Source organism: Hyla sarda, chromosome 8 (assembly GCF_029499605.1).
Source record: "Hyla sarda isolate aHylSar1 chromosome 8, aHylSar1.hap1, whole genome shotgun sequence".
Taxonomy (NCBI): Eukaryota; Metazoa; Chordata; class Amphibia; order Anura; family Hylidae; genus Hyla; species Hyla sarda.
In genome coordinates this window covers 55,214,422-55,239,887 of record NC_079196.1, presented here as the reverse complement: position 1 = coordinate 55,239,887, position 25,466 = coordinate 55,214,422, and the positions used below count along the sequence as shown (strand labels likewise).

The 25,466-nt window shown below is 44.4% G+C and overlaps 1 protein-coding gene across 10 annotated transcripts in view; it reads right to left on the bottom strand.

Moving 5' to 3' along the window:
• The window catches only part of RAPGEF4 (Rap guanine nucleotide exchange factor 4), a 467,767-nt gene that overhangs the window by 248,619 nt on the left and 193,682 nt on the right, over positions 1-25,466 (bottom strand). For 2 of the 10 annotated variants that reach the window (XM_056536339.1, XM_056536338.1), the window contains exon 3: positions 15,299-15,374. The exons of the other annotated variants lie outside the window; for them this stretch is intronic. In XM_056536339.1, coding sequence (XP_056392314.1) covers positions 15,299-15,374 — 76 coding nt within the window. The remainder of the gene's footprint in view (positions 1-15,298; positions 15,375-25,466) is intronic. 10 annotated transcript variants of the gene reach the window in all.

Below are 25,466 nucleotides of genomic sequence, written 5' to 3'. Positions count from 1 at the left end.
GGGGGGTCCACGGTTCTGGCACTATGGGGGCTTTGCAAACACACATGGCCTTCAATGTCGGATACATTCTCTCTCCAAAAGCCCAATGGCGCTCCTTCTCTTCTGAGTACTGTAGTTTGCCCGCAGGGCACTTTACATCCACATATGGGATATGTTTTTACTCAGAAAAAAATGGGGCTACAAATTTTGTGGGGCTTATTTTCTTATTCTCCCTTTTGAAAATGAAAAATGTAGGGTAACACCAGCATTTTAGTGAGAACATTTTTTTTTCATTTTCACATCCAAATTTTATGAAAATTTGTCAAACACCTGTGGGGTGTTCAGGCTCACTATACCCCTTGTTACATTCCATGAGGGGTGTAGTTTCCAAAATGGGGTCACATGTGGGTATTTATTATTTTGCGCAAATCACTAGTTTAGACCTCAAATGTACATGGTGCGCTCACACTTCTGAGCCATGTTGTGTGCCCGCAGATTACTTTACACCCACATATGGGGTAGTTCCGTACTCAGGAGAAATTGTGTTACAAATATTGGGGTCTTTTTTTTCCTTCTACCGCTTGTGAAAATTAAAAGTATTAAAATTACATTTTATAACACTAACATGCTGGTTTTACCTTTTCATAAGGTAAAAGGAGAAAAGGACCCCCAAAATTTGTAACGCAATTTCTCCCGAGTACGGAAATACCCCATGTGTGGCACTAAACTTGAAATACAACAGGGCTCCAAAGCGAGAAAGCGCCATGCACATTTGAGGCCTAAATTGGGGATTTGCATCCGCCAACAAAATACCCTACAGCAGTGTTTCCCAAACAGGGTGACCTAAGCTGCTACAAAACTTCCAGCATGCCTTGACAGTCAGTGGCTGTCCTGCAATACTGGTTTGAGCTGGGAGTTTGAGCTGTGGCGGAAAATTTGCAGCATCTCAAACTTGCAGCAGAAAACTCACTGTAATGCCCCGCCCGTGTGAATGTACCCTGTACATTAACATGTGGGGGGCAAACCTCCAGCTGTGGCAAAACAACAACTCCCAGCATGCATCTGGAGGCACATTGGTTGCGAAACACTAAGGGTTTGTTACTTAATTCAGTGTTTTGCAACCAGTGTGCCTCCAGATGTTGCAAAACTAGAACTCCCAGCATGTACAGTCTCTCAGTGCATGCTGGCAGTTGTATTTTTGTAACAGCTGGAGGCACACTGGTTGCGAAACACTGAGTTTGTGCCAATATGTCTCCAGCTGTTGAGACACCAATGTGTCTCCAGCTGTTTCAACACTAAAACACTCAGCATGCATTGATAGTCGAAGGGCATGCAGAGAGTTGTAGTTTTGCAACAGCTGGAGGCACACTGCTACAACTCCCAGTATGCCCTTCGGCTGTCCGTGCATGCTGGGAGTTGTAGTTATGCAACAGCTGGATGCACACTTTTTCAAAGAAAAATGTGCCTCCAGCTGTTACATAACTACAACACCTAGCATGCATATACAAAGGGCATGCTGGGAGTTGTAGTTGGAACTCCAGCTGTTGTAAAACTACAACTCCCAGCATGCCCTTTGGCTGTGCATTCTGAGAGTTGTTGCTAAGCAACAGCAGAAGGTGAACAGGCCTCACCTCCTGCTGTAGCCTGCCGCCTGCACCGACGGGACCACCGCCGCTGCTGCCACCGCTCCTGCTGCTCCTGTCCGCCACCGCTCCTGAGGGGAACGCCACCAGTCCAGGGAAAGGTAGGAGAACCCCGCCGGCCCCGATCGCTGCCCCGATCACCACCCAGCAGTGTAGTGATTGGTCAATCATTCCGACCAATCAATCGCGTGATTGTGAGGTGACACCCATGCCACCTCACTCCGGCTGGGTAAGGGTGAATGGAGCTCTGTCTGACAGCCCCATTCACCCTTTTCTTCCAGGTCAACGGAGACCCGTTTGACCCGGAATTGCCGCAAATTGCCGGTCTGAATTGACTGGCGATTTGCGACGATCGACGACAGGGGTTTGCACAGGGTGCCTGCTGAATGATTTTAGCAGGCATCTTGGTCTGGTACCCACCCGGCACGCGGCGGTGACCAAAATTCCCACAGGCATACAGGTACGCCCTGTGTCCTTAACTACCAGGACGTCAGGGCGTACCTGTACGCCCTGTGTCCCTAACGGAGTAAGGGTTAAATTAATTATCCTATATTTTAAGTGGACATATAAGTAACATGTGACCAAGTATTATCGAAATATCTCCAGCTGTTTGGAAGTTATGCATTAAGATCTATTGCCCATACACTTGTATGGGACTTTAAACAAAACCCCTCACCCTGGCAAATAGAGGTGAGTTAAGGCTAAATCACCTATCCTATGTTTGTAGTTGACATATAAGTAACACGTGTGCCAAGTTTCATGTTAATATCTTTAGCCGTTCAGACGTGATGCTGGAACATACACACACAAACACACACAAACACACACACATACACACATCAGAGATTTATCAAAACATGTCTAGAGGAAAAGTGGTGCAGTTGCTAATAGCAACTAATCAGATTTCTTCTTTTATTTTTCCCAGGTCTCTTTAAAAATGAAAGAAGCTACTCACCTATTGCTTGTAATGCCTCTTTTACCACTTTCAATAAAACCCTTTTTTGAATTTGAAAAAAAAAAAATGAAAGAAGCAATCTGATTGGTTGCTATGGGCAACTGCACCACTCTTGCTCTGCACAGGCTTTGATAAATCTCCCCCATTGAGTTGTAATGACATCAATCATTTTACCACAAAATGTATGGTGAAGCCAAAAAATATTATTTGTGGAGCAAAATTGGAAAAAACACCATTATGCACATTTTAGGGGGTTGCGTTTTTACGTAGTGCACTTTTTGGTAAAAATTACACATTTTCTTTTCTTCTGTAGGTCCATACGATTCCAAGGATACCCAATTTATATAGGTTTTGTTTTGCTACACTTGATACCATGTAACACTAATTATGACACCGGGGAGGGAAAATGACTAATTGGGCCGACTTTGGGCATTTCCACTTAGGGATGTATTGACTGTTGTTGACAAGGTTTAGACATTAAAGGGGTACTCCAGTGGAAAAAAAATAGTTTTTTTTTTTAAATCAACTGGTGCCAGATAGTTAAACAGATTTGTAAATTACTTCTAATAAAAAATCTTAGTCCTTCCAGTACTTATCAGCTGCTGTTTACTCCAGAGGTAGTTGTATATTTATTTTCTGTCTGACCACAGTGCTCTCTGCTGACACCTCTGTCCATGTCAGAAACTGTCCAGAGCAGGAGAGGTTTGCTATGGGGATTTGCTTCTACTCTGGAAAGTTCCTGACATGGACAGAGGTGTCAGCAGAGAGCACTGTGGTCAGACAGAAAATATAAAAAAGAAAAGAACTTCCTGTGGAGCATACAGCAGCTGATAAATACTTGAAGGATTAAGATTTATAAATATAACTAATTTACAAATCTGTTTAACTTTCTGGCACCAGTTGATTTAAAAAAAAAACAAATTTCCACCAGAGTACCCCTTAAATGGCTGCATGTTGAGTTATGTTAAGGGGACACAACATTAAACACTGTTATACGGGCTGTGCACTCACTACATTACATTTCTTCAGTGTTGTCACGTAAAAAGTTATAATAGGATATTTACATGTGAGGGGTGTATTTACTTATGTAAGATACTGTATATACTACAGATAACATAGGATGCACTATTCCCCATCCCTGCAGAGGTCAAAGAGCCATCCAAGGAACCTTTTCCATAAAAAGTCAGGTCCAGACTATTGGTCCATGTGACTACTGTAAAGCATCCCTCTAAATGCTGTGAACAGAACAGAAGTACCGGAAGCTAAGTACATAAATATTATCACCAATAAATAATACATTTAAGCCCAATTCTGAAGTGAATGTCAGTCATGACCTTAAGGGGGTACTCCGGTGGAAAACATATATATATATATATATATATTTTTTTTTTAATCAACTGCTGCCAGAAAGTTAAACAGATTTGTAAATTACTTCTATAAAAAAGAATCTTAAACCTTCCAGTACTTATCATCTGCTGTATATTCCAGAGGAAGTTCTTTTCTTTTGAATTTCCTTTCTGCCAGACCACAGTGCTCTCTGCTGACACCTCTGCCCATTTTAGGAACTGTCCAGAGTAGGAGCAAATCCCCATAGAAAACCTATCCTGCTCTGGACAGTTCCTAAAATGGACAGAGGTGTCAGCAGAGAGCACTGTGGTCAGGCAGAAAGGAAATTCAAAAGAAGAAAACTTCCTGTGCATCATACAGGAGCTGAGAAGTACTGGAAGGATTAAGATTTTTTAATAGAAGTAATTTACAAATCTGTTTAACTTTTTGGCATCAGTTGATTAATAAAAAAATTTTTTTCCAGTGGAGTACCCCTTTAACAATTCTTGAATCAGGCATATGATTTATTCGGCATTTATGTCTTATTCCTTGGCTAAATACCTTGAGAATATATTTTCTATACGGTAAAGAGATAATAATAAAATAAAACTCTTCTATTTCACAGTGAAAAAAAACAAAAGACCTCCCGTGGATTGTAGATATTGTGCATTTTCTATGAACATTTCCAATTGTTACAATCTATGCTGGGAGAAAAATACTGAGGTGTTAATGGACGAGTCAAGAATTAGAGGGTGATACATAAAGCTATAGGATCACCGGTGACAAGTTAGATATTGATATGCAAATAGAAAAGGACATGTCAGAAAACAAAGATAGCTGCAGTCGATCAATAGTTTTCTTCATTTACGTAAACTGCCTACCTGGAAATCTGTTAAAGACTCAGTAAGGAGCATCTGACAGGTTAAAATGGATGATAACAGGTATTTCTTATAGTTTTCACATAACAGAAAGAAAAGAAAAAAAAAATGAATCGCATAAACCAGTGTTTTCCAAACAGCGTGCCTCCAGCTGTTGCAAAACTACAACTTCCAGCATGCCCGGACAGCCTTTGGCTGTCCGGGCATGCTGGGAGTTGTAGTTTTGCAACAGCTGGAGGCACGCTGTTTGGAAAACACTGGCATAAATAGTGATATAATTTTCATTTCTCACAAATTTTTTAATCTTATGGCTAAGAAACAAGCAGGCCGTCCTTTTTTTTTTTTATGTTTTAGTTTGTCATTTCAAAATCTGCAGTATTCTAGAGTAATGAAAGGGTTATAATTTCTAAATTCTGGAATGGTCAAAGGTAAAAATACACAAGGTCCTCCAGGACATATATCCTTATGATATCTCAATCTCATATTGAAATTGACTATGTAGCTCTAGCCTTACTCTGAGTACTAAGTACTAAGGATCGACCGATATCGGTTTTTTAGGGCCGATACCGATAATCGGTGGAGGTTAGGGCCGATAGCCGATAACTTATACCGATATTCCGGTATAAGTTATCGGCTATTTATCCCCCTGCGACACCGCTGCAGACCATTGATTTAAAACGGGCGCTTTAAATCAATGCACTGCAGTGGCTTTTGCGGTGCCATAGGCCGCTGCCGCCACCACCACCCGCTTCTCTCCCCCTACCTGTCAGGGTGGTCCGGGCCATCCATCCGTCACGGCGTAGCGGCATCTATGCAGCTACTAGGCCGGAGCCTGCCCGGAGTGGAGAAGATAACCGCCGGAGAAGAAGGACAGCCCGAAAAAAATTTTTAGTGACTCGGAGGGTGGGGGAGGGGCCCGACCGGTATAGCGGTATGGGCAAAAATCCATACCGGTATACCGCCCAGCACTACGGTGGGGGGTGCGACGCGGTGCGGTGGGTCGGGGGGGGGCGGTCGCGGTGCGGCGGGTCGGGGGTGGTCGCGGTGCGGTGGGGGCGGTGCGGGGGCCGAGGCATTATCGGCTTATCGGCAAGGTAATTGCCGATAACGATAATGTCCAAAATTGTGATTATCGGCCGATAATATCGGCCATACCGATAATCGGTCGATCCCTACTAAGTACTCTACTTACATACATTATACACCAAAATAATGTAGAGGTTACAGTTAAAGGGGTACTCCGGTGAAAACCTTTTTTTTTTATAATCAACTGGTGCCAGAAAGTAAAACAGATTTGTAAATTACTTCTATTAAAAATTTTTAATCCTTCCTGTACTTATTAGCTGTTGAATACCATAGTGGAAATTATTTTCTTTTTGGAACACAGAGCTCTCTGCTGACATCTCTGTCCATTTTAGGAACTGTCCAGAACAGCATATGTTTGCTATGGGGATTTTCTCCTACTCTGGACAGTTCTTAAAATGGACAGAGATGTCAGCAGAGAGCACTGTGGTCATGATGTCAGCAGAGAGCACTGTGTTCCAAAAAGAAAAGAATTTCCTCTGTAGTATTCAGTAGCTAATAAGTACTGGAATGATTAAGATTTTTTTTATAGAAGTAATTTACAAATATGTTTAACTTCCTGGCACCAGTTGATTTAAAAAAAAAAGTTTTCCACTGGAGTACCCCTTTAAGTGAATTAAAATCAAATTTTATTTAGCATAATTAAAATATAACATGAAGCTCTGCAGACAGGATCTATCAATGTAAACAAATTGGAGTGTAAAGGTTCAGTACTGTTGTATCAAAAATGCCCTCTATATCAGTATCAGCACTATACCCCAAGGGAATACAAAAAGTATATCATATGCAATACAATAGATTACTAGTCTGTTAGTGTCCCCAAAATTTCAGAGCTCACTCCTGAGAATCTCAGTCAGGTACCATTACGCTACAGTACTATATAACATTAAAATGCATATGCATATAAAGTGCCATAAACATCCTCACCCATAGTGACTAGGAACCACTACACTCCACTACCCCAACAGCTGCTGTTTCTTTGCCTTCCACAAGGGGCTGCCAGGAACTGTCCAGAGTAGGAGAGGTTTGCTATGGGGATTTGTTCCTATTCTGGACAGTTCCTAAAATGGACAGAGGTGTCAGCAGAGAGCACTGTGTTCAGACAGAAAGGAAGTTAAAAAAAGAAAAGAACTTCTTTTGTAGTATACAGCAGCTGATAAGTACTGGAGGGGTAAAGATTTTTTAATAGAAGTAATTTACAAATCTGTTTAACTTTCTGGCACCAGTTGATTAAAAAAAATGTTTCCCAGCAGAATACACCTTTAAAGGTATCAATGGCAAATTCAGGTTGCTCTTGGGAGCTGTCTTTACGGGAACACTAGAAAAGTTGGTTCCAGGGGAACTGCCCAATTTATTATCACCTACAAGCAGCGCTGCCAGATCCCCAGCTCTATTTGACCGGCAAAGGGCATTATGCAATGACTATCATTAGAGGGCACAGAAATAGAAAGCAGGTCCTGCCTGGACCCAAATCCTACCGACCCCCTTAAGATGACAAATGGTAGGTGGCTGCTCTGTTGCAGATTTTGCACTAGGGCCCAAGTCACTGCTATGGTGCGATTCGTTATTTAAGGAAGATGAAGGGAAATGGGCTTGTATGGAACCCCAAAAAGAGAGAACAATATGAGGATCATGTATCAAGAGGGGTGTTTGAGTGACAAATCTATTTAAATAACAATTACCCTGAATCTGCAACATATAAAGATGAAAACCTGACAGATCCAGTCAACAGGGAAAAAAATCATATCGATAATGGATGCCATGATGTCTACACGAAGAGTAATAAGCTTTGGAGAAAAAGGGATTTTTTCCCTCTATATAACTTCTTAATGTTGTATTAGGATGTTATATGAATAAAGGTAATAATTTCCAGCAGGCATACTGGAGATTATTTTGACTGTAAGTTCACCTCAAGGGGTGCTTGCACGGAATGTCTGCAGTCACAGCTAGCTAGCTCTCTTGTTAGCAGCTAATAGTCATTACACCTGGACTCACACCTTGGGCACAAATGGGCACAAATTGTTGCTATTGCATTCCTTATGGTAAATTAAAAAATCTTTCTAATGTACTTTGTATATAAAAAAAATTTAGTTTTCTATGTTTTATTTGTGTTTAAAAAAAGCTGCCACTAGGAGTGGTGGTCAAGCATTCACCTGGGAAAAAAGAGACCTCACTTCTTGTGATGTGGCCTTACACGTGGCTTGTCGGCATCTTATCTATTAAGAGTGAAAACTAAAGTCTGTCACTCACAAACATTAAAAGAGGATCACGTTCACTTATTCAATTCCCATAGGGTTCTTCCATTAGGGAAATCTATATTAGCGACATGCAGTGCAGAATGACACAGCAATAGAAGACAAAACTTTGCTCGCAGAGTAAGAATTTTAAGCCACTATACTTTTTCCTGTTAAAATTGCATCTGCAAATCAGCTACCCAAGCTATATAAAATGGATAGCCAATTAGACCAAACTGGTGTCCACCACGGTCAGACCTCCCACTGATAACTTTTAACCTCCTTTAAACTGACTCGAAAAGACAAAGAGATAATAGAAGAATAAGAACAATTCCAGAAAATGTTAGTCGGAAACACTTTGGTAGATATGTTCCCCATATAAGGCCATATAAATAAAGAAAGAAAAATAATAATAATACAATGTATGTAAGGCACAGAAACTATCGCAATTTGTTTATCGGTGGTCTAGATGAAACCCTGGAAAAGGCAAAGTGACTTGTTGGCGCCTCCTTCGATACCCATGGGAAATGCTCATCCCCTCCTTTAGCTACACCCCTGATAAAATACTACATCAGTCTGGATGGTCTCAATATGATCTTCTTATGACAAAAACTTCCAGAAGAAAGAAAAGAGGGAGCACTTACTGTATGTGGGTACATAAACAGAGTCATACCGGGTACAGCGCAGATAGAAAAGACGGAGCACTCACCGTACGTGGATACATAAACAGAGTCTAATAGGCAACAGTTAATTTGAAGCAACAACTTCCAAAAGATAGAAAAGATGGAGCTCTCACCGTATGTGGATCCATAAACAGAGTCTTCTTTATTTCATATCAGGTACAATGGACAAAAGAGACAGTGGAGGTGTTCCGAGGCAATGGACCATGTCGTGCCCTAAGCGCTTCGTCAGGCCCCAGGGGGCCTGACAAAGCCATTAGGGCATGACACAGTCTGTTGCCTCGGAACCTGCCCACTGTCTGTTTTGTCCATTGTACCTGATATGAAATAAAGAAGACTCTGTTTATGTATTCACATACGGTGAGTGCTCCGTCTTTTCTATGTTTTGGAAGTTGTTGCTTTAAGTTAACTGTTGCCTATTAGACATTGATCACTGAATATGTATGGTATGACCAGGACTGAATCTATAATGTGAACAGTATGCCACCAAATACTATAGTGAAGGAAGCTGTGCCGAGATCTGTTGTGCTGTTTTATGTTATCTTCTCATGACATTTCTCCTTAAAACCGTCTTCATCCTTTTCCTATTGTCTCGGGCAGAACAATATCGCATTTCTCTTCAATTTAACACTTCCAATCTGGATTTTCTCCCCCTACGCTGACTGTGCACGGAGATCACACAAGGATTGGGCTCTTAGGAAACGCAAGATATTACCAGCAAAAAGATAACTTTCTAACCGTGTGTTAGATAAGATTATGAAACTGAACCTTCTCCTTCCATATATCATGCAATTCAATTTAAGGGTGCATTGATGATGAAAGAAGCCCTTATATTTATTCTTAGATTATTATTTTTTGCATATAAACATAACAAAAGGGACCTGTGTCTCATTTATCTATTAAGGGTGAGAAATGAAGTCTGCGGCATCCCAAAAGTGCCCGATCCAGCTGTGCCCTCACATTATTAAAATAGAATTGCGTTCACTTATTCAATTCCCATATGCTTCAACCATTAGGGAAATCTATATCAGTAGAGCCCAGAGGCATGCCGTGCAGACTGACACAACAATCGAACACAAACTTTGCTGGCTGAGTAAAAAGTTTAAGCCACTTTCCTGTTATAGTTGCATTTGCAAAAGAGGAACCCAAGCTGAACAACATGGATGGTCAATTAGACAAAACTGGTAGCCCATTTGTCACTTTACGGACAAAGGAAAGGTGATCTTTACAGAATTGTCACAACACATTAGGCACAAGCTATTCATTGGCAAGCTGTGCCTCTACTTTTCTCTTGTGGCCTAACACATTCTGCCTCCGTAGACATGTGTGTTCCCAGAAATGGTATATTATATATCACCTATGTCAGTTCCACTCAGTCTATCCCGCATTTTTACTGATTCTTCCACTACATGTCAATACAGAGGAATAGATAGAGTCTATGTTCATTTTCTTCTGTTCAGCCAAACAAGCTTATTTTGAGGTCAGCACTATGGACAGCTACCACGATAATTGTACAGACTATAGGCAATACGATGACAGAAGGTAATATCATATGAAAGGGATTCTATGTACAGGATATTCAGTCCTTATAATGCAGACACCCAAAAACAAAGATTTTAATTCAAATCCTTGTATTCAAATCCTTTGCTATGGTTTATCTCTCAGAGATGTTTCTACATATTGTTTTGAGTCACCGGAGGTATATTCAGCTGATTGGACAAGATTTGAGAAGGCACAGCCATGCCTATATAAAGTCTCACAATATTTGACAATATTTTTCAGAGCAAAAACTAAGCCAGAACTGACTGTAGACCTCAGGGGCAGGATTGTGTGGAGACAGAGATCTAGAAAAGGGTACAAAAAAGTTACTGCTGCACTGAAATTCTCAAGCACACAGGGGTCTCAGTAATTCTTACATGAAAGAAGTTTAGAAAAACCAGGACTCTTCATAGACCTGAAGAGTCTTGGTAAGAGAGGTGGCTAAGAGCCCAATAGTCACTCTGGCTGAGCTCCAAAGATCTGTGTGCTGATGGGAGAAACTTCACCAGTCCAGACTTTAGTGGACTTAGTAGAAGATACATGACCGCCTAAAGTTTATATTAAAGCACTTAAATAAGATTTTCTGATCTGATGAATCCAAGATTAAACTTTTTGGCCTCCGTTCTAAGCCTCATGCCTGGAGGAAACCAGGTGCTGTTGATCACCTGCACCATCGTATCCCTAAAGTAAAGCATGAATGGAGCAAAGTAAAGACATAGGGGGAGATTTATCGAAACCTGTCCAGAGGAAAAGCTGCCCAGTTGCCCATAGCAACCAATCAGATCGCTTCTTTCATTTTTAGGAAGGCCTGTGAAAAATTTAAGAAAAGATCTGATTGGTTGCTATGGGCAACTGGGCAACTTTTTCTCTGCACTGGTTTTGATAAATCTCCCCCATATTCCTTATAATATCCTGATCCAGGGCTCTGGGCTAATGGAATATCTCTGTAGAGACCTGAAAAATGCTTCCACCGACGATTCCCATCGAACCACAAGAAGCTTGAGAGGATCTTCAGAGATGCATGGCAGAATATCCAAGTGTGCAAACCTTGTGGCATCATCCCCAAGAAGACTGGAGTCTGTAATTGCTGCAAAGGTGCTTTAATTGGATTGGTTCCTGAAGCATTTTTTACCTATCCACTAGACACACATAAAATGCTGGGGCCGATTTCTGGGATACCCACTGATCACCATAATGGGGGACCCTGGTTCTCATTTTCTTCACTTGCAAGAATAACCGCAACAAGGTGGCTTTACAATGAAGTTGTGCTCCAGCAAGAAGGCTGCTGCTCCATTCCAAGACTCACACAGTTTTATTTAAATTTCTCATAGTTGTGGTTATGCAGCATAGCAAAAAGGGACCAAAAAAAAAAAGGTCCCCCTTACTGACAACAGGTATGGGCCTCAATGGCTGGACTCCACCTGTGTAGCATTTATCACCAGTAGATAGAAGACAACTTATGTTTATACTTTCTATTTCCCAACTCCAAATTTGATCTTTTACTCAACTCCAACTCCACTTAAAGAGATTATTCCTAGATTATGTTTTATCAGTGATCCTGTGTATAAAGGAATAGTACCTGATTGGTCGGGGGCCAACGATCCCTTATCCCCTACCCACAGGAGATAAGTTATAATCTTGAGATAACCTCTTAAAACAGTGCATAACATAGGTAAAGAAAACATTCTAAATGATCGCCCCCTCCCATAGACATCTGTCACGCCCCCTCCCATAGACTTACATCGAGGGGGAGGGGCATGACATCACACGGAGGCGGAGTCGTGACGTCACGATCTTCCGTCCCTGTGGTCGGCAGAAAGAGCCTCCAGCACTTCCGGAGCAGTAACAGGTGGGTGCTGCGTGCTATATTGCGGGGGTCCCCAGCGGCGGGACCCCCGCGATCAGACATCTTATCCCCTATCATTTGGATAGGGGATAAGATGTCTAGGGGTGGAGTACCCCTTTAAAGCCAGTTCCCAGCACAATGCAAACAGGCAAAAATATATGAGGGAGGTGCAGAGGTGCAAAACACTGATGGATAGCTACACATCAATTGGCCTCAAGCCAGCATGGTGCACTTCACTAACCAAAAGCTAACAAAGTATAGTATGAAACAGCCCCCCCCCCTCCCCATGAATAGTAGGCATGTGAGTAACTGTTCAGTATGTTGCACCTGTGCAACCTCCCCCATATAGCATTGTGTCTTGTCTGCATCCTGCTGGGAACAGGTTTTCCACCTGCATTGTAGCAGTAAGTATGGCCCTCATTCTGTGATTGTGAGTAAATTTAATCCAATCAGCTGCCATTTGTTGGTTTCCACCTCATAACAACATAAGTATATTGTGTGGTATATACATGTAGTCCTGCAGATTTTCCACAATGCACAGCGCTGACTCTTTGAGTCCGCTTTTCAGCCATGTCTATGTAACAGCAGGTAAAGACTATTTGTGTTCTCCTATGATACAGCGCAAATCTATTCTCCGAACTGGCCACATGAGTCTTTTATTCCGAGCACAAAAGCGTTAATGAAATGAAAGATCCAGAAAGGAGTTGTCAGTGACACCTCCACTATGCTACCTTCAAAGTACAATAAAGACTTCAAAGCCAAAGTCATGAAAAAAAAAAAACATCTCAAACAGTTCCATGGTCGGTGACAGGAGAATGAATCAGACTTATCTGCATATTAAAACCTTGCAGCGTATTTTACACATATGCAATCACATTCATAGGTCTTGTGGTACCAGAGTCACCAAAGTAGATTTTACGTAGATTATACAAAAATATGTCAACAAGGGACAAGCACATACACAGAGATAACATGAGTTACAGCCCCTTAAAGGGGTACTCTGCCCAGAGACATCTTATCACCATGGAAACCCAGCATCTAAATATACTGTTTAGAATGCCGGAAGCGGCACACGTGCCCTCGATCCTTTGGATAGGGGATAAGATGTCTCTGGGCAGAGTACCCCTTTCATTTACTTAATGGTCACTTGCTCAGTTGATCAACTATATACGGGTGTCAGTAAAGTTTTTTTTTTTTTGTATAGTAAAAAGTAAGTTATACAATGATGGTATGCCTGTTGTAGATAGAGTTAAAGGGGTACATTTTCTTTTAAATCAACTGGTGCCAGAAAGTTAAACAGATTTGTAAATTTCTTCTATTTAAAAATCTTAATCCTTCCAGTACTTATCAGGTGCTGTATACTACAGAGGAAGTTCTTTCTTTTTTTCAAATTTCTTTTCTGTCTGACCACAGTGCTGTCTGCTGACACCTCTGTGCATTTTAGGAACTGTCCAGAGCAGGATAGGTTTGCTATGGGGATTTGCTTCTACTCTGGAGAGTTCCTAAAATGGACAGAGGTGTCAGCAGAGAACACTGCGGTCACACTGTGTAGTATACAGCAGCTGATAAATACCAGAGGGATTAAGATCTTTAAATAGAAGTAATTTACAAATCTAAATACAAAAAGGGGCACGTATGAGCACTCACCGCAAAGTAGAGACAATCAGATGTGAAGGTCTGGTAAAGGGGTGCCGGGTCTCGGCATCGGCACTGGGCCAGCGCCGATGCCGAGACCCGGCACCCCGTTACCGGACCTTCACATCTGATTGTCTCTACTTTGCGGTGACAATCACATGTGAAGGTCCGGTAACGGGGTGCCGGGTCTCGGCACCGGCGCTGGCGTGTGGCGCTCCGAGTGCCACATGCCAGTGCCGATGCCGAGACCCGACACCCCGTTACCGGACCTTCACATCTGATTGTCTCTACTTTGCGGTGACAATCACATGTGAAGGTCCGGTAACGGGGTGCCGGGTCTCGGCATCGGCGCTGGCGTGTGGCGCTCCGAGCGCCACACGCCAGCGCCGATGCCGAGACCTGGCACCCCGTTACCGGACCTTCACATCTGTTTGTCTCTACTTTGCGGTGAGTGCACGTACGTGCCCCTTTTTGTATTTACTTTGGATACTTCATACTATTGTATGTGCACCCCGCAGGAGACACTGACACAGGTCACTGAGGACTGTTCTACTGATATAAGGTGATATTGTTCCTAAGAGTGCTCTCCCCTTTTCTGCTGTGTTTGTGGATAATTTACAAATCTGTTTAACTTTCTGGCACCAGTTGATTTAAAAAAAAATAAAAAATTTCCAGCGGAGTAAACCTTTAAATGGAACAATGTACGTTTGGGAGATTAGTCATGTAGAGCCAGGCAAAAAGGGGTAAATAGCAGTCAGAAACAGGGACATGGAAGTAACATTTAAACAGAGGTTGTCATGTTTTAATTTTTTAGCAAACAAACAAAATACAGCCTTCCCACTCAGGCATGAATAAAACAAACTAACTGCTTCTCCAGTGCTAACTATGCAGACGGAGTCCCGGTCTATACAGGTGGCGTATTTCCAGCCACCCAACAAATGTGTTACGCACAATGGTCACAATATCCCATTTTTGAGACTGCACTTTTCAGGATTCAGAGGGTCAGGTTCCTCACAGCATCAGCATGCAGAGTGAGATACATCTAATTTTAAAGTCGTGTATTTAGCTGTATTAAGCACCTTTGCAGATCTGGACCACACTGAAACCTGGAATGGCCAAGGAAGGGAATTAAGCGTTTTGTACAAAAATGGCAAAAATACAGATCCCTTCATGTCCATATAGGTGTTTTATGATCTCTTATCATCTATTTATGACATACAGTCAAGCTCTTATTTATTGCAATTTTTAAAGACTATATTAGGGTACTTTTTCTCCTTATATAATGATAATACCTAGATTGCTTTCTTTACAACCAAGAGCAATATCAGATTTTTTCAATGCTGACATGGACATGAACATGGATTCTCTGCCACTGCTTTGACTCTATTGTAAAACCCACAAGCCTAGTCTATCTATATTTCCTGTAGGCAATGTTGCCCGCATGCATGTATCTGTATAACATTGGCAGAATGGAGGGTGCCACAAGAGTCTCTATCTTACTGATTCAGTACTTGGAATTTCTTCCCAGCCATGAAGGGGTTTCATCAGATCACCACTACTTGCAAATGTAACATTTCTGGTAAAAAAAAAAAAAACACTATATTAGTGAATTTCTATTAATATAGTTCCCCTGACATCATCCTTACCATTACGCCAAATGTGATGCTTTGCTTTGATTTTCATTTTTAATTCTTCCCTTTTTAATTTAAGGCATTAAGAGACCTTATTTATAACCTTAATGCTGAAAATGCCAGCCTGGTAATTGTAATGCCAAGTCCAATTTTGTATGTCTGCTGACGTTTTAGAGTAATTATTCTATTTATGCTGGAAGGCTAGGGGAAAGGTTTTGGAGTGGACTTTTCAGTACTGAGTCAACCTGGCAGCAAAACCATTTTAGTGATTATAGTTTGTATATCACAAACCTCTTATTTAAACATCCGGTCCACTCATGTGTAGGCCAGCTTTAATGAACTGGTTTAGAAAACTTATTTCGAATAGCTTTTAGAGATCTCTGAGCTAATAGAAGAGGCCCGATTCCGGAAGCATTCATTAGCCAGAAAAAGGAGCAGCTAAAAATACTATCTCCAGTTCTTGGTGACCCTGCACTCTTGTGCCTTACACAGAATGCCCCTTGATTTAAATCATTTTTGTCACGATGCCGGCTGGCAGGTAGTGGACCCTCTGTGCCAGAGAGGGATTGGCGTGGACCGTGCTAGTGGACCGGTTCTAAGCCACTACTGGTTTTCACCAGAGCCCGCCGCAAAGCGGGATGGTCTTGCTGCGGCGGTAGTGACCAGGTCGTATCCACTAGCAACGGCTCACCTCTCTGGCTGCTGAAGATAGGCGCGGTACAAGGGAGTAGGCAGAAGCAAGGTCGGACGTAGCAGAAGGTCGGGGCAGGCAGCAAGGATCGTAGTCAGGGGCAACGGCAGAAGGTCTGGAAACACTGGCAAGGAACACACAAGGAACGCTTTCACTGGCACTAAGGCAACAAGATCCGGCAAGGGAGTGCAAGGGAAGTGAGGTAATATAGGGAAGTGCACAGGTGAAAACCCTAATTGGAACCACTGCGCCAATCAGCGGCGCAGTGGCCCTTTAAATCGCAGAGACCCGGCGCGCGCGCGCCCTAGGGAGCGGGGCCGCGCGCGCCGGGACAGAACAGACGGGGAGCGAGTCAGGTAGGGGAGCCGGGGTGCGCATCGCGAGCGGGCGCTACCCGCATCGCGAATCGCATCCCGGCTGGCAGCAGGATCGCAGCGCCCCGGGTCAGAGGACGTGACCGGAGCGCTGCAGCGGAGGGAGTGAAGCGAGCGCTCCGGGGAGGAGCGGGGACCCGGAGCGCTCGGCGTAACAGTACCCCCCCCCTTGGGTCTCCCCCTCTTCTTGGAGCCTGAGAACCTGAGGAGCAGACTTTTGTCAAGGATGTTGTCCTCAGGTTCCCAGGATCTCTCTTCAGGACCACAACCCTCCCAGTCTACTAAAAAAAAATTTTTCCCTCTGACCTTTTTGGCAGCCAAAATCTCCTTGACAGAGAAGACGTCCGAGGAGCCGGAAACAGGAGTGGGAGGAACAGATTTGGGAGAAAAACGGTTGAGGATGAGTGGTTTGAGAAGAGAGACGTGAAAGGCATTAGGGATACGAAGAGAAGGAGGAAGAAGAAGTTTATAAGAGACAGGATTAATTTGACACAAAATTTTGAAAGGACCAAGATAGCGTGGTCCCAACTTGTAGCTAGGGACACGGAAGCGGACATATTTAGCGGAGAGCCATACCTTGTCTCCAGGGGAAAAAACGGGGGGAGCTCTTCTTTTCTTATCCGCGAACCTCTTCATGCGTGAAGAAGCCTGTAAGAGAGAATTTTGGGTCTCTCTCCATATAATGGAAAGGTCACGAGAAATTTCATCCACAGCGGGCAGACCAGAGGGCAAGGGGGTAGGGAGGGGGGGAAGAGGGTGACGGCCGTACACCACGAAAAATGGGGATTTGGAGGAAGATTCAGAGACCCTGAAGTTATACGAGAATTCGGCCCATGGAAGGAGATCTGCCCAGTCATCCTGGCGGGAGGAAACAAAATGTCGCAAATAATCACCCAGGATCTGGTTAATTCTTTCTACTTGTCCATTGGACTGGGGATGATATGCAGAGGAAAAATTTAATTTAATCTTGAGTTGTTTACAGAGAGCTCTCCAGAATTTAGACACGAATTGGACCCCTCTATCCGAGACAATCTGCGTAGGCAACCCGTGAAGACGAAAAATGTGTACAAAAAATTGTTTAGCCAACTGAGGCGCAGAAGGAAGACCAGGAAGAGGGATGAAATGTGCCATTTTGGAGAATCGATCAACGACCACCCAAATAACGGTGTTGCCACGGGAAGGGGGTAAATCAGTAATAAAATCCATACCAATCAGAGACCAAGGCTGTTCGGGGACAGGCAGAGGATGAAGAAAACCAGCGGGCTTCTGGCGAGGAGTCTTATCCCGGGCACAGATAGTGCAGGCTCGCACAAAGTCCCCAACATCCGTCTCCAGAGTCGGCCACCAATAGAAGCGGGAGATGAGTTGCACAGATTTCTTGATGCCCGCATGACCTGCGAGATGGGAGGAGTGACCCCATTTGAGGATTCCGAGGCGTTGGCGTGGAGAAACAAAGGTCTTTCCTGGAGGAGTCTGCCTGATGGAGGCAGGAGAAGTGGAGATCAGGCAGTCAGGTGGAATGATGTGTTGCGGAGGGAGATCAACTTCTGAGGCATCCGAGGAACGAGAGAGAGCATCGGCCCTAATGTTCTTATCGGCAGGACGAAAGTGAATCTCAAAATTAAATCGGGCAAAGAACAGAGACCACCGGGCCTGGCGAGGATTCAGCCGTTGGGCCGACTGGAGGTAGGAGAGGTTCTTGTGGTCGGTGTAGATAATAACAGGAAATCTTGATCCCTCCAGCAGATGCCTCCATTCCTCAAGTGCTAATTTAATGGCTAGAAGCTCTCGATCCCCGATGGAGTAGTTCCTCTCCGCTGGAGAGAAGGTCCTAGAGAAAAAACCACAAGTGACAGCATGCCCGGAAGAATTTTTTTGTAGAAGAACAGCTCCAGCTCCTACTGAGGAGGCATCAACCTCCAATAGGAAGGGTTTGGAAGGGTCAGGTCTGGAGAGCACGGGAGCCGAAGAAAAGGCAGACTTGAGTCGTTTAAAGGAGTCTTCTGCTTGAGGAGGCCAGGACTTGGGATCAGCATTTTTTTTGGTTAAAGCCACGATAGGAGCCACAATGGTAGAAAAATGTGGAATAAATTGCCTGTAATAATTGGCGAACCCCAAAAAGCGTTGGATAGCACGGAGTCCGGAGGGGCGTGGCCAATTTAAGACGGCAGAGAGTTTGTCTGGATCCATCTGTAGTCCCTGGCCAGAGACCAAATATCCTAGAAAAGGAAGAGATTGGCATTCAAACAGACATTTCTCAATTTTGGCATAGAGTTGGTTGTCACGAAGTCTCTGAAGAACCATACGGACATGTTGGCGGTGTTCTTCTAGATTGGCAGAAAAAATTAGGATATCGTCCAGATATACCACAACACAGGAGTATAACAGATCACGAAAAATTTCATTGACAAAGTCTTGGAAGACGGCAGGGGCATTGCACAGTCCAAAGGGCATGACCAGATACTCAAAGTGTCCATCTCTGGTGTTAAATGCCGTTTTCCACTCGTCCCCCTCTCTGATGCGGATGAGGTTATAGGCGCCTCTTAAGTCCAATTTAGTGAAGATGTGGGCACCTTGGAGGCGATCAAAGAGTTCAGAGATGAGGGGTAAGGGGTAGCGGTTCTTAACCGTGATTTTATTAAGACCGCGGTAGTCAATGCAAGGACGTAGGGAGCCATCTTTTTTGGACACAAAGAAAAATCCGGCTCCGGCAGGAGAGGAGGATTTACGGATAAAGCCCTTTTTTAGATTCTCCTGGACGTATTCGGACATGGCAAGAGTCTCTGGGGCAGAGAGAGGATAAATTCTGCCCCGGGGTGGAGTAGTACCCGGGAGGAGGTCGATAGGGCAATCATAAGGCCTGTGAGGAGGTAGAGTCTCAGCTTGTTTTTTGCAGAAAACATCCGCGAAGTCCATATAGGCCTTAGGGAGACCGGTTACTGGAGGAACCACAGAGTTACGGCAAGGGTTACTGGGAACCGGTTTTAGACAGTTCTTGGAACAAGAGGACCCCCAACTCTTGATCTCCCCAGTGGACCAATCCAGGGTTGGGGAATGAAGTTGAAGCCAGGGAAGTCCAAGGAGAATCTCCGAGGTGCAATTGGGAAGGACCAAAAGTTCAATCCTCTCATGATGAGATCCGATGCTCATAAGAAGGGGCTCCGTGCGGAAACGTATGGTACAGTCCAATCTTTCATTATTTACACAATTGATGTAGAGGGGTCTGGCGAGACTGGTCACTGGGATGTTGAACCTGTTGACGAGAGAGGCCAAAATAAAATTTCCTGCAGATCCAGAGTCCAAGAAGGCCACTGTAGAGAAGGAGAAGGCAGAGGCAGACATCCGCACAGGCACAGTAAGACGTGGAGAAGCAGAGTAGACATCAAGGACTGTCTCACCTTTGTGCGGAGTCCGCGTACGTCTTTCCAGGCGGGGAGGACGGATAGGACAATCCCTCAGGAAGTGTTCGGTACTAGCACAGTACAGGCAGAGGTTCTCCATACGGCGTCGTGTCCTCTCTTGAGGTGTCAGGCGAGAGCGGTCGACCTGCATAGCCTCCACGGCGGGAGGCACAGGAACAGATTGCAGGAGACCAGAGGAGAGAGGAGCCGAGGAGACGAAACGCCTCGTGCGAACAGAGTCCATATCTTGGCGGAGTTCCTGACGCCTTTCAGAAAAACGCATGTCAATGCGAGTGGCTAGGTGAATAAGTTCATGTAGATTAGCAGGAATTTCTCGTGCGGCCAGAACATCTTTAATGTTGCTGGATAGGCCTTTTTTGAAGGTCGCGCAGAGGGCCTCATTATTCCAGGACAATTCTGAAGCAAGTGTACGGAATTGTACGGCATACTCGCCAACGGAAGAATTACCCTGGACCAGGTTCAACAGGGCAGTCTCAGCAGAAGAGGCTCGGGCAGGTTCCTCAAAGACACTTCGGATTTCCGAGAAGAAGGAGTGTACAGAGGCAGTGACGGGGTCATTGCGGTCCCAGAGCGGTGTGGCCCATGACAGGGCTTTTCCGGACAGAAGACTGACTACGAAAGCCACCTTAGACCTTTCAGTGGGAAACAGGTCCGACATCATCTCCAGATGCAGGGAACATTGGGAAAGAAAGCCACGGCAAAACTTAGAGTCCCCATCAAATTTATCCGGCAAGGATAAGCGTATCCCAGGAGCGGCCACTCGCTGCGGAGGAGGTGCAGGAGCTGGCGGAGGAGATGACTGCTGAAGCTGTGGTAGCAACTGTTGTAGCATAACGGTCAGTTGAGACAGCTGTTGGCCTTGTTGCGCTATCTGTTGTGACTGCTGGGCGACCACCGTGGTGAGGTCAGCGACAACTGGCAGAGGAACTTCAGCGGGATCCATGGCCGGATCTACTGTCACGATGCCGGCTGGCAGGTAGTGGACCCTCTGTGCCAGAGAGGGATTGGCGTGGACCGTGCTAGTGGACCGGTTCTAAGCCACTACTGGTTTTCACCAGAGCCCGCCGCAAAGCGGGATGGTCTTGCTGCGGCGGTAGTGACCAGGTCGTATCCACTAGCAACGGCTCACCTCTCTGGCTGCTGAAGATAGGCGCGGTACAAGGGAGTAGGCAGAAGCAAGGTCGGACGTAGCAGAAGGTCGGGGCAGGCAGCAAGGATCGTAGTCAGGGGCAACGGCAGAAGGTCTGGAAACACTGGCAAGGAACACACAAGGAACGCTTTCACTGGCACTAAGGCAACAAGATCCGGCAAGGGAGTGCAAGGGAAGTGAGGTAATATAGGGAAGTGCACAGGTGAAAACCCTAATTGGAACCACTGCGCCAATCAGCGGCGCAGTGGCCCTTTAAATCGCAGAGACCCGGCGCGCGCGCGCCCTAGGGAGCGGGGCCGCGCGCGCCGGGACAGAACAGACGGGGAGCGAGTCAGGTAGGGGAGCCGGGGTGCGCATCGCGAGCGGGCGCTACCCGCATCGCGAATCGCATCCCGGCTGGCAGCAGGATCGCAGCGCCCCGGGTCAGAGGACGTGACCGGAGCGCTGCAGCGGAGGGAGTGAAGCGAGCGCTCCGGGGAGGAGCGGGGACCCGGAGCGCTCGGCGTAACAATTTTTATGTAATACTTCAGTTCTACTGTGGGGGTGCTGCAGAAAAAAAGGCACTGCTAGGTTTCTCCACAGATGTTTTTTGTGCCATACATTTGTGCTTATTTGCGTTTGTTCTCTCACAATTTACATCTAATAAAAAATGAGACCATTACATACTGTTGCTCGGTTTTCAATTTATGATCCGTCGATTCGTCATGGCGTCGCTTAGCCAATCACTGGTTAAGGTGGGACACAGCTACGTCCAGTGATTAGATTAGTAGCATTGATCGCTCAGCACCGGTCAATGGCTGAAGCGGGACAAAGCTACAGCTCTCGACTGGCTGGCACTGTGACACATTAACCTTAAGCACTGAAGAGCTTGGCTGAGACTGGAGGTCAATGGCAATCACTGGCCACAACAAGATCTCACCTCAGTCGGAGATTGGCTGAGAGGCACTTTAATGGATCGACCCCCCCAACACCAGCAAGAGGAACATACTAGGACATGGAGCAGTGATGCCAAGCCAGGGGAGGAGTGTAGGGAGGTATGTACAGTACATGTTTATTTTTTTAAACCCACAGCTTGGGCATGTTTGTCTGGAAAAGCTTACTGCCGGAGTATCTCTTTAAAGAGGTATTCCTATCTCCTTTATCATGTTATGATTGCCTGGTTTTGTAGATATCTCTTATTTTCCTTATTGTTCACAGCCGGTAGTCATGGTTCCTGACCACCAGCTCTGCTTTGGAAGCCGTGGTGACATTATTTCCAGTCCTGACCTCCTGAGCACACATCAGGCTTCCTACTTGGCTTTACCTCAGCCCTTTCATCATGTCTGCAAGCATAGTGCTTTAGCTTAGATGCTGTCAGACAAAGAAGCAAATGACCAAATGAACCAACCTCGTCCACCAGCAATCCTGGGAGAGTGAGCAGACAGCTGTAGGTGAGCAGAGATGAAATTAGACAACTCCTTCAAGCTTAACTTCCTTTTTTTTTCTCTCAACTGGCATCAACGTTTGCCTGAAAATAACCCCTTAACTGGGTAGCAGAAAACTCTACATAGATTGGGTTATACATACCATCACAAAGTCAATGCTATCTCTATCTCTCTCTTCTGTGGGCTTCATAAACCTTGTGAAGCCTGGAGAAGAGCCAAGAGGTAATGTCTATTCTTCTTCTAACAATGGAATCTATTGGATAACAATACTAGGCATTCTTGCAGTCTCAGGATGTAGGATTTGGTAGCCTGAGCTTTAGCAGAGGACTCTATTTTACTACTTGTTATGGTGCCCCTTCTGTATTATATACATTGCTGCTTGTAGACATAGCCATGGTAGACATTTAACAGCTGGTTGCCTTTTGCAGTTCTCAGTAAATTTGTACAATTAACCTTCCACTTCTTCTAGATGATTCCACTTTTTGTCACTGTTTTATTACTGACCCCATCTGGAACTTTCAACATATTTTCAATTTTTCTGCTGATATATCAGGTTTATAAAATACTTATTAGTGCAACAAGCAAAATCCCAAACCTAGCAGAACACCATATTAGACAACTCAGCCATGCCCCAACCCTGTATGTTTTACAGATGAGACCCTGGATTATGAGATCATTTAGTTGGGAAAGTGATAATAAAAATGTAGTGGGTATTGACAGTTTTTCATTTAAAATTCATATTGTGAAAAATTTTGCATTATTTGTTGTATAGTATAAATGCTGAAAACTGTAGCTAAAATAAACAAATTTATAAATGTATGAGATAGGTAATACATGTCTAGTCACTGGGGGAGTCTATGGCTGGGATCACCACTGATGTCTGGAACAGGATTCCTAAGCCCCCTGTTCTTCCTCACATTAATGCAGTATGAGGAGTTTGAGTAGAGCGACGATCGAGCATATGACTACTGCTCCATTCAAAGTCTATCGGACTGATAAAGATAGCCCAGTGCTCATACATTTATCACCCTCTCTGTGGATAGGTGATAAATGTAAAGATAAAGCCCACTCATTGATCATTTCGGAAAGTCTATTGTCAAAAGGGATAAAATGTCATTTAAGGAAGGTTAAGCTTAGATCTTCTTTAAAGACGATGTCTCACTTAACACAATAATGTCTCATCAATGCCTGATTTTGGACCAATTACAATTTTCTATTAATGGGAACAATTTGTAATACAGTGGTCCCTCAACATAGGATGGTAATTTGTTCCAAACGACCCATCGTTTGCCGGATCCATCGTATGTTGAGGGATTCATGCAATGTAAAAAGTGCATTTAATACTCACCTGTCCCCGCCGCTCCGGACCGCGTCCTCACCGCTCCCGATGCTGTCCCAGGGGCTCCCGATGCTGTCCCGCTGCTCCGGCGTCTTCTTCGGGATCCTCCGGCTTCTTCCGCATCTTCTCCGGGGTCCGGGCCTCGCTTTCTGGTGACGTTATTACGCTGCTGCGCCGGCACGGCATGCGCAGCGACGTAATAACAACGCCGGAAAGCGAGGCCTGGACTCCGGAGAAGATGCAGAAGACGCCGGAGGATCACAAAGTGGACCCGGAGCAGAGGGGATAGGTAAATAAACAGCAGAGGAAGGCTAAGTGCCGAAACGCGTCCTGTGACTAGGATATACAATAAATACCATTTGCTTGCATCGGTGAGTGCTGGGACCTCCGTTATTATATTACAATACTCTTTTCCTCGTGCACCACCACTTTTCAGATAGTGCCGACCATTGCTCTACTAGGTAAATAAACCTGTACGGGATGCTTAAACTGCTATCCGACAGCAGCTCAAGCATTTTGCGCTATCGGATAGCAGTTAATGCGATGGCCCCGACATATAAAAGCATCGTATGTCGATGCCGACATCGACATGTGATGGCCTCTGAGAGGCCATCGTATGTCGATTTGATCATATGTCGGGCCATCGCATGTCGGGGGGTTACTGTATATCTTATTAGAGAAAAATGGCTCTTTTTCCACTTATCAAGCTCTCAGCAGCTCAGTCAAGTATTACGTTACAGCTGTCCATAGAAGTCTATTGAGAGGGGAATAGGGGAGGGTGGCAGAAGAAAGACAAAGTCAGAGAGAAACATAGCGAGAGGCTCCAGGTGCTTTTAGCAGGTGTTAGATCTCACACCAGAGCTTTTACAGCTCAGTACTGCTGTATAATGTAATACTGCTACTTTTAGGGTGTGCTATAGAAATATTGGAATACATGATTCCTTCTTCTGTGTGTGCATTGTGTGGAGACATCATGGCATCTATGTCAAAGGCTTTGGGCAGTAGTGAGTTGTCTCTACTATGAGCCAGAGGATTATGATCTATATGGCCTTTTAATGCTTTTTGTGTTTACCTTGGGCCATTATCACATGTGGTGGCTTATATTGATGTCTTTGGCCCCATTGTATCACCTGATATTGGAATACACAGGGAAATGTTCATTTTACATGATGTATATGGTGAGTTTGGCTACTTGCTGTTTGTCCCTGAAATCAGTTGAGGAGCACAGAGTATGGTCCCTAGTCCTATAGTTTCATACTGGTTCGCACTGGGGCGATTTCGCAAATAGCCTGGCGATTAATGGGCACTACTATCACTATTACTATTCTAACTTTTTTTTATTCTTGTGTTATTATTTGGAGGGTTATTTCTGCACTCAACAAAGTTTTTATGTACCATATATTAAAGGTAATGTATAAATACTGTGTGACAGCGATATAATCTTTGCTTTTTGGCATGGAGTTGTTTTCCAACTCTGATTTATATTCCTCATATCTGTGATATGATATCCTAATGCACCAGGAATCAAGTAATGTTAAACTCAAACTTAGGATAACTTCTCAATATCTGAAGTACAGTATTATATCTTAACGAGAGGGGAAAACTGGTTAAGAGGGGAAAACTGGTTAACATGTAAT